A 20718-nucleotide genomic window follows, 5' to 3' on the forward strand; every position below is an offset into this window, starting at 1 on the left:
CAGGAAAGCAAATTCCACCTCTAGCATACTTCAATATTTTTAAGAACATTGTTGACAAACATGAAAGTTTGTTAAAGAATTTTGACTTGTCATTTTGTTTATATATTTGAATTCTGAAGCAAACAAAAAGTATCACTATTTACATAGTTCTAGAATCACATCTTAACACTACCAAAATAACTTTATTTAAAATTCAATTTAATTGTAAATTATTTTTAAAGATATAATTTTAGCATGAAATCCATATGTACAATTGATTCCATGATGTTTGAAGACTTTTTGAAGCATCCATGTCTCCATCAATTTTATAACAGATTTTAATGCCAGATGTTTGTGACTATCTTAATAAGCACACATATCAGGGGTGAAATGCTCCTGATTCGGACCGGATCACCCTATCTGGTAGCGATTGCAGCGGGTGGTTTGGAGAACCGGTAGCAAAAATCTCTGCTCCCCCCCATGCCCAGCTGAACTGCGCAATCATCAGAGGTTTTTTTTTTACTTTTAAAAGCATTTTTTCTTTGGCCAAAAAATACTTTTAAAAGTAAAGTAAAGCCTCTGATGATCGTGTGGCTCAGCTGGGATCATCAGAGCCTTTTAAAAGTATTTTTTCTACAACCTCTTTGGCCAAAGAGATTGTAGAAAAAATGCTTTTAAAAGGCTCTGGCGATCCCAGCTGAATTGCCTGATCATCAGAGGCTTTTAAAAGCATTTTTAACAACCTCTTCGGCCGAAGATGTTGTAGAAAAAATGCTTTTAAAAGGCTCTGGCGATCCCAGCTGAGTTGCCTGATCATCAGAGGCCTTTTTTTCTTTTAAAGGAAAAAAAATGCTTTTAAAAGAAAACAAAAGCCTCTGACGATCAGGCAACTCAGCTGGGATCATCAGAGCCTTTTAAAAGCATTTTTTTGCTGCATTAGGCTGCATTAGGAAGACAAATGACTAATTCACCAAAGCCAAATTTTGCACATTTCATGATTAAATACATGCTTCTCCAGACTTGGCTTCATTTGTTTCCCTTACAATGAAATATGTGCATGTTATATTCTTCTTACTATTATTGTTTTGCAGTGCATTAAAATGCTTTTAAAAGTAAAAAAAAATGGCCACGCCCACCCAGTCATATTACCACCACCACCACCCACCCACAGAATCGGTAATAACGAATTTTACATTTCACCCCTGACACATATATACACCAGACACACATAAAAATTTATTTTATTTATTTTATTTATTTATTTTGCCACACAGTATATATAATCATAAGCATGAAATAATTATACAATATATAAGCATATATATGAGTATGAGTATGTAATAACTATATTAATTGGATATAACAAAAGGAAACAATAGGACAGGAACGGTAGGCACATTTGTGCTCTTATGCACGCCCCTTACAGAGCTCTTAGGAATGGGGTGAGGTCAATGGTAGATGGTTTCTGGTTAAAGCTTTCGGGATTTTGGGAAGAGACCACAAAGTCTGGTAGTGCATTCCAAGCATTAACAACTCTGTTACTGAAGTCATATTTTCTGCAATCAAGATTGGAGCGGTTAACATTAAGCTTAAATCTATTGTGTGCTCATATATTGTTGCAATTGAAGCTGAAGTAGTCTTTGACAGGAAGGACATTGTAATAGATGATTCTATGAGTTAAATTCAGGTCATGTCGAAGGCGGCGTAGTTCTAAATCTTCTAAACCCAGGGTTTCAAGTCTGGTGGCATAAGGTATTTTGTTGTATTCGGAGGAGTGGAGAACTCTTCTTGTAAAATATTTCTCGACACGTTCAATTGTATTGATGTCAGAAATGTGGTATGGGTTCCAAACAGTCGAACTGTATTCAAGAATTGGTCTAGCAAATGTTTTATAAGCTCTGGTTAGTAGTGTAGTGTTTTTGGAGAAGAAGCTATGCAAGATTAGGTTTACAACTTTTAGGGCCTTTTTTGCGATGTAGTTACAGTGGGCTTTGGCACTTAGATCATTTGATATGAAAACTCCAAGGTCTTTAACAGGATGGGGGCCATCAGTAAGGTAATGTCCATTAAGCTTGTACTTAGTGTTTAGGTTCTTTTTTTCAATATGTAAGACTGAGCATTTGCTGGTTGAGATTTGGAGTTGCCAAGTTTTAGACCATTCAAATAAAAAGTCAAGATCTTTTTGGAGGACAGCTGTATTGTTGGTGGTGTTAAATAGTTGACATCGTCAGCAAAAAGAACACAATTACTTGTAATATGGTCACAGAGATCATTAATGTATAATATGAAGAGTGTTGGTCCAAGAACGCTGCCTTGGGGAACGCTACTTTTAACAGGAACAGAATTTGATAGAGCATTGCCAATTTTGACCACTTGTTGTCTGTTTGATAGAAAAGCTGTTATCCAATTGTGGAGGGGTCTTGAGATGCCGTAGGATTTTAGTTTTAGGAGAAGTTTATCATGTACTACTGAGTCAAAAGCTTTACAGAAGTCTATTAGATTGCATCTATTGCTTTGCTCTGATCAAGATTTGTAGTCCATATGTTTTTACAGTGAAGAAGTTGTAAATTACAGGATAAATTTTTTCTGAAATCAAATTGTTTATTAGAGAGTAGGTTGTTTGTTTCTAGATGGAGGGTAATGGATTGGTTGATGATATATTCCATTACTTTCCAGGTGACACAGCAAAGAGAGATAGGTCTGTAATTTTCAACTAGGCTGGGGTCTCCTTTTTTGAAGATAGGGATGACCGTGGCAAGTGACCAAATTTGGGAAGGGAACTGGTCGTGAAAGCTTTTTCAAAAATTATGCTTAGGGGTTCTGCTATATTAGTAGAAATCTTTTTTAAGAAGTATGCACATAGTCCATCAGGTCCAATAGATAGGGATGGTTTAAGTTTGCGAAGAGCTTTTTCAACATTATCTTCTGTGAAATCTATGTGTGTTAGGTCGTTGCACTCATTGTTAGTACAATTGGGGAATGTTGGGTAGAAGTCATTACTGTTAACAAAGACTGTGCCAAAGATGTGATCCCAACTTTCTAATTGTTTATCAGCCTAGAAACTAAAACTTAATTTAGATTAAAATTTTCTCCAATTTCTTTCTATATGTGGTAAAAGAACAGGAACATATCTCATATTTTTAAGCTTTCAGTTGTTTATATATCAACATAAGATTTAATCAGTTATATGTACCTAAGTTCAAATGTATGTAACAAAAATTACAGTTTTCAATGGAAGGAATTGGCTATATTATATGAAAAATTTCAGTTAGAATATTAATCTATCTATTATCTATCTAACTAACATCTTCTATCTATCTGTCTATCTATCTATCTATCTATCTATCTATCTATCTATCTATCTATCTATCTATCTATCTATCATCTATTTCCTATGGAATATCTCCTCTCCATCCCACAAATGTAAGTCAAAAAATAAGTTATGTATATGGGGTATATACAGTAGATGCTAATACTGGTAATAAACAATCTAAACAATATGAATCTCCACTAAATATGAAGAAAGTAGGTCTATATTCAAGGAACAAATGAATTTTAATGATTAAATAATTCTAAAGTGTATGTACAACTAAGTTCCAGTAAATTTCCTAAAGGTACTTAAAAAAACACCTTACCTTGTAATGTAATGGGCATATACATTTGATAATTAAAATAATTATGAAATTATGGCAATGATTAAAATTATGCTACTCTTAGAATCCTACCTTCTTGTGTATCATAGGACATCTATGGGACAAGAACATCTCCCATAGGACAATAACATCTCTGAAAGATATACTGTAAAAAAATCTGAAAATAATTCATTTATTTTTAATATTTTATAAAAAGGAGGTAGAAAATTTGTAGCCTTCCAAATATAGGATTACAGTTTCCAGTATCCTGGAACTTCAATATCCTGTCTAGGACTAATGGATATTTGAAATTTGACAAAATTTGGAATTCCACAAGTTCCCCACTTCTGATAAAAAAATTGGCTTTAAATGAGGTGCGTGTATTTATGCATGCTCATTTTCAGTTTTATCTCAGGTGACAAGCATGAAAGTCATTTTCCAATTTGCATTATTTTTTCATGCTGATTTGATTGCAGAGATGAAAAATAGTTCATTTAAAGTATTTGTATGTAGGAACTGTACTAATAAGCATGTTTTAATATAATTAATTATTTCAATGTTTCACTTCATTTGATTTTCATTGAGACAGACTTGATTCCTGTTGCATAAACAAACAAACAAAAAACAAACACACGGCTTGTCCAAAAGTGCTTTTTCAAGAGGCAATTAGACTTTCTTGTTTTTCTTTGAAGACAATTTGCTTCTCATCCAAGAAGCTTCTTCAGCTCTGACTGGATGGTGGGGAATAGAAGGATGTATATCTTTATAGCACCTTTAGGACAATAATGACTGAAAATCTCCACAGACAAATACACTGCTTAGAATTTCTTATGCATGTTACAAAAGCATACAATATTGCAATATGTTAACTGAAATAAAGGGAAACTTACCCCTAAATATAGTATTATTCCATACAACATAAATTTCCAGAAGAAACACCGTCTAAGAGCATTGATGAGTTTAGGTTTTTTCTTGGAAGCCAATTCTCTGTCCCATTCTCTGAGGAATAAAAAAATAACATTGAATTATGTTGTCAAATAAACCATTCTTTGACCCAAGCATAGTTCATTTCACCCAAGGATATCCAAGGAGATTTAGTTAAGGAATCTATTGAATTCAAAGCTTTGCAAAGACCTCAAGGACCTGATCCTCTGTGACATGATAGCTCAATAAAAGTTCAAGTGTAGCTCAGCTAAATATTTGGCAATGGAAATACTTCGTTACACATCATTCTGCAGAAAGTTAATTCATTAAAAAGGTCACAGTGTATGTTTTAAAGAAACCTGTTGTACTTCTTCAGACCACTAAACAAATAATAGGCAAATAAAGGTTTTGGATTGCTTCCAGTACCAAGGGAAAGAAAAAGAAAAAAGATAATTCAATTCTGTTTTGTTTTGTTTTTAATAAAGCATGTCAGCCAACATTGAAAACCTGTGTAATTCAACCCTGAATTATGCATTTTTAGAATCAGTTTTAACAGATAATACAATTATTTATGGAATATAAAGTAATCACATTTAGATACTGATAAAAATTTCCAATCAAAATGGAATTTGATCACTTCTTAACTACACTGAATATAATGTGGGAATTAAGTAATACCAAAAGCAACTGATATGACAGATTATACCATGGCATTTTTTCAAAAGTGATTTAAGACATTACCCTATCATAGGATAGTCCAGCTGCTGCTAAAGACATGTAAACCATGACTTCATTATTGTTATTTACAGAAGAGTTGCAGAAGTATAGGAGAGACTAATGTAGCTTTATGGATAATTTACTTAAGCTGCATCTTTTAAAAAGACCACTGGAGCTAATTAGGGAGAAATTTCAGAGTATTGAATCCATGCACAATTTTTTTCCAGGTCCAGCAGTTGGTATTAGATGGGGTTATAACTGATAGGATGATTGCTTTGAGCTATATCTGAGCTGTAAAATTCAAATAATCATCAAGAGTTTCTATTTGTTTTTGGTGCTATATAAGATTCTCCGGAGTTTCACAGCCAAATTTGACAGCCTAAATAAGTTAGCTCATTAAAAGCTGTTTATCCAACCACCAACATGTTGACTTAAACCTTATGCTTCAACATTCTGTCTGAACTAAAATATATCAACTAGGAGGCTCTGGTGCAAAACAGAGGCCTCTAAAGTGTATTTCCTTGATGTATCAGTTCTTTTTATGCCAAAAGTATCATGCTTCTCAATGTATATTCATTGTTTCAAGTAAATAAAGTAACTAACCAGGAAACAATAAAGTAAAGTAACTAACCAGGAAACAATTTGATATTAAAAATTTCACTCTGGGAAACCTGTGAAATATTTTTTGTATGAGATAAATGTTTTTAGTTGAATATCAGTTGTCCACAAAACAAGTAGTTCATTTGATTATTCAACTCCAGCTCTCTGACTAATGTAACAACAAGAATCCAGGATGTTCTGTTTGTGATCAGAACAACTCTTTAGTCAACTTCCATTGAAAAAGGAATAACATAATCATAAAAACTCTGATAAATTTTAAGTATCTAAGATGCAAGGTAAGATTTTTCCATAATTAATTATTTACTAACTTACTTATTTTACCCTGAGCCAGAGAAAGTGTTCAATTTAATTAACAGAGCTACAAAATACAAAAAAATCCATGCTGAATAAATATTATTTGTATTTATCTTAGAGTCATTAGTTATAACAATACGTTTTGGTCAGAATTAAAGAGGTCAGAATTACTGATCTTAGATTTATTAATGCAGTTTGGTTCCTTTTTCATATGGTCTAGTTTGGTTCTTGGGTATGTATCAAATTTGATTTTGAAACCATTTTTAACAGATTTTGGAAGCATTTTTTAAATTTTATAATCATAGATTATAAATCACAAGATTTGGTTCATATACTAACCTTGAACAAAATCCAACCATTAAATGATTGTTTACTTGAAAACAGAGAGATTTGTTTATCATAGGATAAATACATATACAGATTTACAGATATAGAGATAAACAATTAGCACAGGGCCCCCCCAAGGCTGTGTGCTCTCCCCACTTCTCTTCTCTCTGTATACCAATGACTACATCTCTAACAATCAATCTGTTAAACTACTGAAGTTCACAGATGACACAACAGTAATTGGTCTCATTTGAGACAATGATGAATCCGCACATAGATGGGAGGTTAAACAACTAGCGTCGTGGTGCAACTGGAACAATCTGGAACTGAACACATTCAAAACCATAGAAATGGTGGTAGACTTTAGGAGAAACCCTTCCATACTTCCACCTCTTACAAAACTAGACAACACAGTATCAGCAGTAGAGACCTTCACATTTCTAGGTTCTACCATATCGCAAGATCAAAAATGTCATCAAAAAAGCACAACAAAGAATGTTCTTTCTGCGCCAACTCAGAAAGCTCAAACTGCCCAAGGAGCTGATGATACAGTTCTACAGAGGAATTATTGAGTCTGTCATCTGCACACAAATTCTTTGTGTGTCCAATCACACTTGGCCAATAAAAAATTCTATTCTATTCATATAGAGATTTATTTATCATAGGATGTGGGGAGAAATGGTTCAAACTCATCATTTTCATTAGTGTTATATAAGTTGAAGTTTTGATGGTATATTAGAAATGATTTGTTAAAAAGCTTTTCACTGGATTGGGATCCTAAGAGACTTTCAACTTCCAAGTGGCTTACAAACATGATGGGAAAGAAGGCTATTTTCAAAGAAATTTCTAGATTATGTATATGAAAATAATTATTTTAAAGAACTAATGCTGCAATCCAACTATTAATGTCTGAACAAGATTTACATTTGAACATATGCCTGAGATTATATCATAGAGAATCAGTTTGGGGTAATGGTTAAGGCATCAGGTGGGAGACTTACATTCTAGTCCTTAGGCACAAAGCTAACTAGGTGACTTTGGGTCAGTCACTTTCTGTCAGTCCTAGGAAGCAGGCAATGAAAAATCACTTCTGAAAAGTGCAGGGACTTACCAAGCAGTCAGCAGGAGTCAAGGTTGACTTGAAGGCACACGGACATAAAAAAGGATTATACTGCATGTTAATATTTTTGAAATCAGCACTATATCAGTTAGGATATCTGGCTCACTACAATGCAATTTGTATTAAAGGTAATAAGCAAACAGGGCCTTGGACCTGAACTAAGGAGAGCCTATTTCTAAATTCCACTGAGCTCCAGAATTTATTGAGTAACAATAGGCCAGGTATTTTTTATTCAGCCCAATCACCTTTACAGAATTATATTTCTGAAAATGAAATAAGACACCACTAACATATGCCATGTAGAATATTCAAGAGAAAAAGTAAGAGAAAAATAATAATTGGCAGATAAATAACATTATACACTTCCAAATAATACATACCTTTCTAATTTTTCAGAGAGATTATCAGCAGAATCTGCAGCAGGGATTTGATAAATATCTGATAATTCCAGGCGTTGTCTATAGCCCTTTTTCAAAATAGGCTTTGTCCATCTGCAAAAGAATACAAGTGTTTTAAAATTAATCTACAAATTTATATAACATATGACTTATAAGTCAGTTTTTAGTTTTCTATATTTTTAGCTTCTGCTAGCCCTCCAGAATCACATGATGATTGCACAATCATGCATGTTGGTGTAGTAAATAAATAAATAAATATTATGATGCAGAACAAATCTTGCATAATTTGTTGCAAGTACTCAAGGGGAACCTATGCATTACTGATGTCATATGTTCAATATAATTTTCAAACCCAGTGAATGTTTAAATCTGTGAAATGTTAGGAGAAAAAAAGAAATTTAAAATAGCACTGAATGCATCCAAAATCCTGAATATATCTGTAAGTATTATTTGGATCAATATGTTTAAACTATCTACAAACATTTATAAAGCATGATTAAAACAACATAGGCTTATTTCTTACCAGTTAAAAATAGAGCACAGTTTTTATAAATAAATTATAAATAAATAAATAAATAAATAAATAAATAAATAAATAAATAAATAAATAAATAAATAAATACCATTAGGATGCTCCATAATGTATGCTCATGATGCCTTATTGCCATAAATGTAGATTTTATTTTAACCTGATCTCATATGCTAGAATGAATGAAATAATGGAACTGCCACGAAAAAACAATTTCCAAGACTTTCTGGTTCCCTCACAATACCATATTTTATAATAAAGATATTTTGAGTAACCAAAATCCTTGGGCATAACAACAGAATTTCTATTTTTTTTTTCCTTTTAGGGTTCTGACATAGAGTTTTTAGAAATCCCTTGAGCTCCACAAGTTTCACAATTCCATTGCTTTATGCCAGGGGTGTCAAACTCAAGGCTTGGAAACAGTGAAGGACCGGCCTGCAGTTACTCTGCCAGTGAAAACAGAGCTCAATTTTTGCTTGCAGAGGGCTGCATAAGTGACATTAAGCTGGCCATGCCCCCCCCCCCAGGTCAAACAAACCCTGATGCGCCCTCAGTGAAATCGAGTTTGACACCCCTACTTTATGCCATTGATTCGAAAACTACATACTTGCTTCAAAAAAATGGTGCATGATTCTTTGGATTTTTACCTACATCAGCAAAATATTAAATTGAAGGCTCAAATACATCCATTTGCTCGTGAAGTCTGAATATGGAAATGGTGATTTTTAATCTGGTATCATTATCTTGGTACAACCACTGCACAAAAGTACGCTGTAAATAAGCAGTTTACAGTGGCTCTTCTCAAAATTAAATATTTTCTCTATTAATCCTGTCTATAATAAACTGCTTTTTATTTATAGCAATCTGACTTTCCTTCTATTTATAGTATATATAAAAAGAATAGCAAGATTATTTTATATATAAATGGAAACAGCCACTTTTAGTAAGATAACATGGTTTTCATTTCTATTATCATGCTTCTCTATCAAACAACTATAAAATCACAACAAACTATCATCGACTCCATTGAAGCAAGCTTAGAAAAAAGAATACTAGAATGTTTTGAACCACGTTTCACAAATCTTGAAAGAAAAATTACAGCACAAAAAATGAAAACTCAGCAGATCAAAATATTTTCCCAATCCAACAAACACTACCTAATCCACAACCTAAACTACAAATATCTGCCAACCAACCAAACAACGTTGCCATACTCGTAAAAGATACCATTGAGAGAGATGAAAAATGTCAAAATGCTATATTATTTGGATTAGATAACAGCAGTGAACCAGATATCACTAAGGTTCGTAATATCATTAAAAATCAAAATTCACCCACCATCTCCCCTGACGAAATAATCGAAGTCTCCAGAGATGGACCAGAATGCAAAAACAGTGATGGCTCAGTGGCGCCTAGATTCTGTAGAGTCATCTGCATAAATGAGACCAGAAAACGAAAGTTCATTTATGCTATAAACTCAATTGCCAGAACCAACCCCATCCACACCAAACTTAGATCACGGCCTGATCTATCATTTCTGCAATGGATTCGCTCCCGCGAACTCCACACAGAACTCAAACGACGGCAAGATGAAGGCGAATCCAACTTATACATTGACTACCGTGCTGACTGCATTAAAAGAAAAATCTACAATCAATTGCCCAACATCCAACCCCCCATCACCCAAAACATCCAACCATCCATCGTACAGAACTTTCAACCAGCCGTCATTCAAAACTAGGTACACATGCCCCTTATTTCCTCTATACCAATCACTACAGAACTTAAATGCAAACTGATAAATGCAAGAAGCATCGTAAACAAAATGCCTGAATTTCGCCTCTTGTTAAATACTGATACATTCGACATTATATTTGTATGCGAAACATGGCTGAACTCATCCCTCCCAGACTCCATCATTTCAGACAGAGAATATCATGTTTTCCAGTCCGATCACAAAACTCGCAGAGGAGGTGGAGTGGCTATCTTTTACAAAAAGTCACTGAATCTAAAAAATATTCAAGTTGCACATAAACTCGCTCTTCCAGAAACTATTGTCTGTGAACTGTCCCTTAACATCACACTTCGCTTCTTGCTGTACTAAAGAGCCCCCGACTACGACATTGCACATGCGAACATGTTAACCACACTATTAAGATGGGCTGCCTCTTGCCCTTATCCTCTCATCTTCCTGGGTGATCTCAACCTACCTCTTATTAATTGGATAACAAACGAATGTACAACTGAACCCATCCATACTACCATGTACAATGCTGTTACAAATCTAGGTCTTTATCAACTAGTAACTAACAATACAAGACTCAACAACTGCCTTGACCTCATCTTCTGCAACAATGCAAACTCAATTTATGGACTACAAATAAAAAAATCCTTTTCCAACAGTGACCACAGCATGATAGACCTTTGTCTCAATATACGCCCTTACAATAACCTCCATAATAATGGTATACCAAACTACAATTTTAAAAAAGCCAACTATGATCTTATAGACACCAACCTCTTATCTCTTGACTGGCAAATTCTATTCTCTAACTGTATCACTGCTGAAGACCACTATAGCGTTTTCCTACTTGAAGTCAATAGAGTCATTAAACTATACGTACCACAAACCACCACCAAAATCAGGAAAAACAAACTACCGATTTCAATAAAAAAGCTCCAATCCCCCCCCAAAAATGCCTCTGGCAAAAAACCAAAACTGTCTATGTAGCCAACTTTAAAAACCGCTACAAAAATATATTCCACCAAATAAAGACTGAATGCACCAATTACCACATCAAACAAGAAGACCTTCTGTGCACAAAATCCAATCGCGCTTTCTATAATTTTGTAAACAACAAACTTAAAGACTCGAGATCCATTCCACCAGTAAAAGGATCTAATGGTAAAGAATGTAATGATGAAACTGTTAAAGCAAACCTCTTTAACACATTCTTCAGCTCAGTCTTTGTTAACAGTAATGGCTCATACCCAAAATTCCCCAACAATGATTACGACAAATAGACTTCACAGAAGATAATGTTGAAAAGGCCCTTCACAGACTGAAACTATCTCTATCTAATTAGATCTGATGGTCTATGTGCATACTTCTTAAAAAAGCTTTCCACTGTTATAGCAAAACCCCTAAGCATAATCTTTGAAAAATCTTTCAGGACCAGCTCCCTTCCCAAACTATGGTCACTAGCCACAGTCATCCCTGTCTTCAAAAAAGCAGACCCCAGCCTAGTTGAAAATTACAGACCAATTTCTTTATGCTGCGTCACCTGCAAAGTAATGGAATCAATCATCAACCAATCACCCTCCACCTTGAAACAAACAACCTACTCTCTAATAAACAATTTGGTTTCAGAAAAAATTTATCCTGTAATTTACAATTTATTCACTGTAAAAACATATGGACTACAAATCTTGATCAGGGCAAAGCAATAGATGCAATTTACATAGACTTCTGTAAAGCTTTTGACTCAGTGGTACATGACAAACTTCTTCTAAAACTAAAATCCTACGGCATCTCCAGACCCCTCCATACACTGGATAACAATTATGTCAAACAGACAACAAGTGGTCAAAATAGGGCCTATCGAATCTCGCTCCTGTCAATAGTGGTGTCCCCCAAGGCAGTGTTCTAGGACCAACACTCTTCATATTATACATTAATAACCTCTGTGACCATATTATAAGTAATTGTGTTCTCTTCGCCGATGATGTTAAACTATTTAACACTACCAACAATGTGGTTACCCTTCAAAAAGACCTTGACTTTGTGTTGGAATGGTCAAAAATTTGGCAACTCCAAATCTCAATGCTCTGTCTTACACATTGGAATGAATCAGAACACTAAATACAAGCTCGATGGACATTACCTTGTAGATGAAATTTTAAAAAATCAAGCCAGTCCAGCAAGACGGAATAAATAGGTTTTAAGTTCGCGGCGAAAGGTCCCAAGATCCGGCAGTTGACGGAGTCCAGGGGGAAGTTCGTTCCACAGGGTAGGAGCCCCCACAGAGAAGGCCCTCCCCCTGGGGGCCGCCAGTCGACATTGTTTGGCTGACGGCACCCTAAGGAATCCCTCTCTGTGCAAGCGTACAGGTCGGTGGGAGGCATTCAGTAACAGCAGGAGGTCCCGTAAGTACCCTGGCCCTAAGCCATGGAGCGCTTTAAAGGTAGTCACCAAAACCTTGAAGTGCACCCGAAAGACCACAGGTAGCCAGTGCAGTCTGTGCTGTTATACTGACCTTGGGAACATGTGAAGGATCTTCCGATCATCACATTCATACCTGATCAGAAGCAGGGCACATACCTGAATAATTCACTTTCCCCCCAAAATATTTTATCAAGAATTACAATTAGAAACAATAAAAACTAATAAAAACTACCAAAAATATAAAAATACAAAAACAAAGAAAAATGTAGAAAGAACATGTCATCCTAACAAGTAAAAGCAATTTTAGGATCTTACTACCATTTCTTGATATACATATGCTCTCTTCACTACATAATTCGTCTCCTAGCTAAAAACCCAAATCCAGAAGTCCATTATTTATTCTTTATCACAAAAATCCAATAGGGGAAACAGATACAACTCATTTTCTCTTTTAACCTTGATAAAAAAAAGCCAATCTTATATTCCTTCCCTGAATTTTTAATAGTCTTAATTTTAACCCCATCAAATGTAGTTCCAGGGCTTGTTTTCTATTCATCTTTATTTTGAGAAGGGACAACTCAGGGATCTTTCATAACTTTAGCATACCTGCTAAATTTGTCTTTTTTAAAATCACTTCTCATAAAATTTTTCAGGACTTCCTGAGACTTCTCTTGTGAATCCAGCAAGAAAAAGTTATCCAAATAATTTTTCTGGTTTAAAAACTGTACATTCCTTTAAGCAGGGAAACGTCCATCAGTTCTGTTTGTATATGTAAAATATATTTCTTCATATCCTTCTCTTTGCTTCACATATTTAAGTCCACATTCCAATTAATTTCACACTTACCAGTTGTAGTTTGTTTGTCTTCTGTAACTTCATTGACACAAGCTCTATCTATCATATCAAGTAATTTTGAAGACCAAAATTCAGAAACATCAATCAAAGATTTTTGCTCCAATCTTTCTTAATGAGATAAATTTATTATCATCTATCTTCCTATAATGTCAAACCTTCAAGGTCCCACTATCATGCTTCCTTAAAATAACCAAATAATCACCATTTCCCACAGGAAATATTGTTCTAATTAATTCAAAATTATAACTGCAAGTCCATCTGAACCCTTAGTCTATTGTTAATTTTCTAAAATCCATATTTCTATGCATGCTTTCAATATTTAATCCAAAAAATAGTATTTTCCAGAACTTTAAAAATGTTTCTCAAAGGGAACTGTTTCTCAAAGGGAAAGACAAATCACTTGATGAATATAATAAACTTGGTAATCCAGAGTCTTAATAATTCAATACAGAAAAACCATCCAGAAACTGATTAAGAAATGAAGCTCAGTTGCCTGGCGTGGCAGCGTCGCGGGCGAGACAGTCGCAAACTCCAGTGTCTCCGGGGTATGCATTAAAATCCCCCCCCCAATATGGGGGTCCATACATTCTCAAAATTGGACCATAGCTTCCTCAAAGGGGCAGCGAAGAATGGAGCAGCCGCCGGAGTGAACGGGGAGATTTGCAAACTCTCCACAGCTCCGGATATCTTTCCCCCGACCCAGCGGGGAGGAATGCAGCTGACATCATCAGCTGCAACAAAGCCATGGCGGCTACAAGTTTGGGCAGGAGGATTAAACACCAAGGCAACAGATTGTTGAAGTCAAGTGAGTCACTATCTCACAAAGAAACTTCATTTTAAATTTGGCCTTGGGGAAAAAACAACCTAAGACTGGCGGCTAAATTGAATGAGAAGTGAAAGTGGAAGGAATCAATTTAAAGAATACACATTCTGGAAAGTGAATGAATTTGGACGGGGTTTGGATTGGAAGTCAAGAGCCCTAATTAAATAAGAAAAGAAAAGAAATCTTTTAATCAAGCATTGGTTTTGAGATCCCTGGAAGTTTTAATGGACTATTCAGGAAATAAAAGAAATAAGAGAAAAGAGTTAAAAAGAATATTGTACTGACTTTAATGGAACATCTCAAATCCCTCTATCCTCTAATTTTTGGAAGCTTAAAGAAGCTATCAAAAGGAGACAAAATTTTGGATAAAGACAAATAAGCTGAGACAAAGGGAAGGCGTGGCTTACTTTTATAGAAATAAAATGGACATGGTGCCAATTGAGATTGTAATTTAAAAGAAGATGATTAAAGACAGAAGAAAAATGAATGAAAGAAAAATTTCTCCAGGTTTAAAATATCTATAATGTGATTTTATGATACAGTTAAGGAAAAAATGTTGGAAAATTGACTTCCACAAACTAAAACATCAAAGAACGAAGAAATTTAAGCTGTCACCAAAATGGCTACTTGTTACTTATGACTTGCAATTGTATCGAAGAGTGACATCTAGAGGCAGAGGAAGATTATAAGAGTCGAATAGCTTTGTAATGACTATTCCCATGAGGATTGGTGTTGGTGTGATTATGCAAAAGTTTTTTAAAAAAGGTCCTTGGATGACTGCCTTTGGACTACAGAACTAAGTGAAAAATTTGTTATTTAAGCAATATGAGGGATGAATATGGAACAAAAGGAAACATCTTAAACAAGAAGAAACCTAATTGTGTTTTAAAATGTTCAATTTATTATTTGTGATTTGTAATTGTATTAAAGAATGATTTCCAGAGGCTTAGGAAGAATGTAAGAATAGAATAGCAGACTATTCCCACAAAGATGGTTCTGCTGATATGGTTACACGGCATATTTAGAAAGGATTTAATAGCTGCTCTCAGAATTATGTTAAGAATTTAAGTAGAGAATGTTAACATTTATGTAAAAATACAAGTGACAATTATGCAAAAATTAATAATGATGTTTTGGGGAATGGAGGAAAAGATTGTAGAATAAACTGGGGTAAGACGGAAATGAGTGTTATTATGCAGAGGAAATAGTTACTTTTTTTGTTTTTAAGAATAAGTAAGGTAATAAAAAGGATTGGTGATAAAAACTTCTAAGGAAAGAGTTAAACACAACGGAGGAATAACTGGGGGAAATAAGTAATAATTATCCTTTTAAAATGTCAATTTTTTTGTTTTGTATCAAAATTGATTAGATGGAAAAAAAATTAAATGTATGTTATTTAGAGGCAGAGGAAGATGATAAGAGGGAATGGTCTTTGTGAGTTCAGGACTATCCCTAAGTAAGAAAGAAATTGTCTATGTGATCGCTGGGCAGTTTTAAGAAAGAGTTGTTAGATGGCCTGACCTCTGATTAAGTAATATAGATATAAGGTTCAGATTTGTGAAATCTAAGAAGTTAATAGAAGATTCATTAATGATGTTTTGGGGAATTAAATATGGGGACTAGACTTCATTTAAATATCTTTCAGAATGGGATGGAATTGATTTTTTTTATTACATATGTGCAAATAATAATTAAATTTAAGAAGGAGAAGAAAATATATTGTATTAGACCATAATGGGAAGTGAAAATTAATATGCTCAAGGATGTACCTGACCAATAATCTGTTCACAATGACTTTTTTATTATCTTTATAAAAAATAAAAAAAAATTCAAAAAAGAAAAAAGAAATGAAGCTCAGTTGAGCTTTATGTCTTTAAAAAATAGTGTTACAAGTGTGATTCCCAGCCACTCCCAGCAGACCACAAAACAGCAAATTCCTGTGGTCTTCTGATGAGGAGTGGCTGTTTGGAGCGATATGGGTTATCTCAATGATCTCTCCTTCCTCCAGAGAAATTTTGCCAATCTGGACCAAGCATCTAGCTGCAGTTTTCCTAGAAAATTCATTCCCAATGCCAACAGATCACCATAGCACTCACCAGAATTTGCTTAACAACCCCAATAAATATGTAAGGCCTAAACTGTTGGTTAAGCATTTAAGAAATGTGTCAATTAAATTATCACAAAAAAAGAGCATTATAGACATGGTTAAAAAACAACAACACTATCTGGTGTCTAGTATTTGGATACTATATGACAGAATCAGTTTCTTCTAGCGGCTAAGGCACCAAGGTAGAATCCAGAAGACTGTGAGTTCTCGAACCCACGATAGGCATCTTGGTTACGTTAGGCCAGTCCTTCTCTTTCTCAACCTATGATCATTATGCAATAAAATTATGCAATAAAAGGCTAAGGCAACAAGACAGTTGCATTTTTTATTGCATAATGATGTCTACGATATTGTTGTGAAAACTATTGAGAATTCTTTAATTATTTAATCGACAGCTAAAATTATGTTTATTTATCTGTTACATACAAGAGATCTTTCTGAATCTAGCAGTCTCCTAATATGCAAATGCTATATTGGCTGGGAATTCTGTGACATGCAATCCCTATCCAGCTGGACAATACAGTGTTGAGAAAGCTTGCCAGAAAAACAGTAAAAAATGTAGAAGCTTCTGAAAAGAACTAAGGATGGTAAAAATATGCATCAATATCTCCTTCTCATAAATGCAATCTTATCTTTCAGATAAGAAAACCCTGAACATTTATCTAATTTGCCATTGATAAGAAAAAGATAAAGAAGTGGATAACCATTTAGTGGATTTAGTGGATAGTGGATAACCATTTAGATATGAGCCAGCAGTATGCAGCAGCTGCGAAAAAAGCCAACACAGTTCTAGGCTGCATAAACAGAGGGATAGAATCAAGATCACGTGAAGTGTTAGTACCACTTTATAATGCCTTGGTAAAGCCACACTTGTAATATTGCATCCAGTTTTGGTCGCCACGATGTAAAAAAGATGTTGAGACTCTAGAAAGAGTGCAGAGAAGAGCAACAAAGATGATTAGGGGACTGGAGGCTAAAACATATGAAGAACGGTTGCAGGAACTGGGTATGTCTAGTTTAATAAAAAGAAGGACTAGGGGAGACATGATAGCTGTGTTCCAATATCTCAGGAGTTGCCACAAAGAAGAGGGAGTCGGGCTGTTCTCCAAAGCACCTGAGGGTAGAACAAGAAGCAATGGGTGGAAACTGATCAAGGAAAGAAGCAACTTAGAACTAAGGAGAAATTTCCTGACAGTTAGAACAATTAATAAATGGAACGACTTGCCTGCAGAAGTTGTGAATGCTCCAACACTGGAAATTTTTAAGAAAATGTTGGATAACCATCTGACTGAGATGGTGTAGGGTTTCCTGCCTGGGCAGGGGGTTGGACTAGAAGGCCTCCAAGGTCCCTTCCAACTCTGTTGTTATGTTATGTTATGTTAAGTAATGCAAAACAGAAATTTTCCAGTTTAGTACACTTCCTGAATGATTCTGATTTTATTCATAGGACTAAAACATTTCAACAGTTTTTAGAATGATTATAAATCATCCCAGCCTACTTCATATCATATTTGGGGAAAATGTTTCCAATAAACCCAACACATTTATTTTATTTTATTATTATTAAAAATGTGATTAGCATTTTGCCAATATTAAAGAAAAAAATGAGGTGACTCTTGTATCATTCTAGGAAAACACAGTGTGAATCTCAAAGATTGTTCTCTGAATCAAGGAATGTTCTATTTTATTTTATTTTATCTTTTGTACAGCTATAGTGAAGAAATATATATATAAATAATATATGTCTGCAATGCATGCATAATCAATAAAAGTTACACTAGAATACACACACAGATACACACAGAGAGAGAGGGGGGGGCACACCTAGTTCATTCTCAACTTTAAATAGAACATTGCCATGGACTTATTCTTGAACAAAATTGTACTAACTGAAGAAAAATAATGCTGCGCAGTTTTTGATATGAACACATTTATGTTTATCTAGCCATCCAAGTCATATTATTTGCAGATAAAGTATATAGCTCATTGCTGAAATAAAACTTGGTATTAGATAAACATAGTCCATTGCCTAAACTGATCTTAGGTACAAGCAAACACTTAATAAAAATTATTGCTGCGACTACTGCTGCTCCATGTAGTATAACTCCATGTAGTAATAGGAAACAATTCATTCTTACTTCATTGGGAATGGATTGGGAGTTTGAGTTTAGCTACCATTTGTACATTAAATAGTTTTACCTTCTATTTCTTGCTTTGTTGCCACAATATGCAATCTTTTGGCAAGCGTAGACATTCCCAATGGTAATATTTTATATGCCAAAGTACGTTCTAAGATGTATGTGATTATGTCAAATAAGGTAGATTCTTTCCTTGTACATCTTGTAACTCATGTTCTTGATTTCACTCTTGATGAAAGTTTGTTTTTGCTTTCCAGATTTATTGTCTAATAGAATGACAATTAATCATTACTGAATAACATATTAAGTATGACTTTAGAATGACTTCCAGCTCTATAATACCAGAGGATCCTGGCACTAAATGGGGTAGTATTCTAAGTTGGACATTTTATTTTGCAACTTTGACATTCCAAAAATATGTAGTGTTTTACCCTGCTGATCAGTGGAAACCTACGGAAAAGATTAAACTGAGACAATACTTTTTTCCCAGAGTTTATTTTTTTACAAACATATCAATGCGCAAACAGTGTGGCACCTAGGTGTCTTATATTTTAGTAGAAATAAAACAATATCCATCATATTTACAAGCTATATACATATACATCATATTGACAAGCTTATATAATTCTGGTAATACCCTGTTTTCCCCAAAATAAGACATCCCCTGATAATAAGCCCAACCAGGCTTTTGAGCGCATGGCAATAAGGCCAAGCGCTTATTTCAGGGTTCAAAAAAATATAAGACAGGGTCTTATTTTTGGGGAAACATGGTAGTACACACGTTTATGTTGTTATAATCTTTCATTATTTAATTATTCAGTATTTCAATATGTTATTTTTATGCCAATCACCATATTCTGAGTGTCATTCCTTTTACTACAAATAAAATATTATTAATCACATTTATTACATTTAGCAAGCTTATATGGTTCTAATAATAATACACATATTTATGTTAAGTTATAATTTTCCATTATTTAATTATTCAATACTTCAATATGTTATTTTATGCCAATCACTATATTATTCAAGCATACTTGATAATACCATCATTCAAATTCTGATTTCCCCTCTTGTTATTACTTCACCTTATTATATAAAAATGTGTATTCCATTAATCCCCCTCTCTCTAGTTTGCATCCCTATTCAAACTTTTAATTATGCCACTATTATATTTAAAAATATTCCCTTTCTATCCATCGTCTCTTGCCCGTTTTAAAGCTTTAATTATTCTTTTCTTAGCTTGCCTCCCATATTCCTCTCTTGGATTTTTGTCTCTATTTTGACCAAGCATTTTAAACATTTCTCCCTTCTCTGTCCTATTCCATTGTCTAATTTTCAAAATATCTACTCTTGCCCCATCTCTCTTTCAAAAAAATCTTCCTGCAACTCCAGTTCTTTTTTTAATTCCCTTAAAATACTCTCCCCTTGGCTCATTTCATCAGTCATTGTTGTTTTTGTGATTATCTCCTTGTCATCTCATTTTATTTTTTGGTTTTTCTGTTCTGTTTTTTCATCTACTCTTTCAATTGTCTCCTCTTCCTGGGCGTCTTGGTCAATCCTGGTCCTTTGTATCATGTTTTCCAACTCTCCATCTATGCTCTGCATTTTATTCATAATTTCCTTGTAGCTTCTTGTCAAAGTATCCTTAAATTTTGAATTAATGACACTGTTTCTCCCCAAATTCCACTCTTTTCTTGCATCTCTTTTTGTTTTAGTTTGTCCTTCTTTTGTCCAATAATCCAAAAAACATATATTCAAACCTAAAGTCACTTCTCAAAAAGTTCAATATTCATGAATCTTTATATTCCAAAGCTGATCGACCTGTTCCTTGGATAGTCCCAAGAATTTTTCCAGAGTCCCTCTGGAAAAGTCATAAGTCCCTCTATAAATTCAGTCTTGGGTTGTAGCCTTCAAGGGTCACTTTAATAACAGTGTCTTTCTTATTCTCACGTTTAAATCTCCAATAGCCCAATATTTCCATGATTTTGGGAATGTATTATGCCTTCCTTTTGTCAGCATGTGGCACTTTTAGGTCAAATTTCACCAGTAACCAGTTTTATCCAATTTTAATGGTAACAATCCAAAA

General features: G+C 34.3%; 1 protein-coding gene across 2 annotated transcripts in view; it reads right to left on the reverse strand.

The window, feature by feature from the left end:
* The window catches only part of CFTR (CF transmembrane conductance regulator), a 147601-nt gene that overhangs the window by 103085 nt on the left and 23798 nt on the right, over positions 1–20718 (reverse strand). The window contains exons 2-3 of one of the 2 annotated variants that reach the window (XM_058191460.1): positions 7995–8105; positions 4502–4610 (exon numbers count right to left, since the gene is read on the reverse strand). In XM_058191460.1, the coding sequence (XP_058047443.1) occupies positions 4502–4610; positions 7995–8105 (220 nt within the window). Of the gene's footprint in view, positions 1–4501; positions 4611–7605; positions 7636–7994; positions 8106–20718 lie in introns of those variants that run through there. The other variant, XM_058191461.1, reaches the window with a different exon arrangement.

Source organism: Ahaetulla prasina, chromosome 7 (assembly GCF_028640845.1).
Source record: "Ahaetulla prasina isolate Xishuangbanna chromosome 7, ASM2864084v1, whole genome shotgun sequence".
Taxonomy (NCBI): domain Eukaryota; kingdom Metazoa; phylum Chordata; class Lepidosauria; order Squamata; family Colubridae; genus Ahaetulla; species Ahaetulla prasina.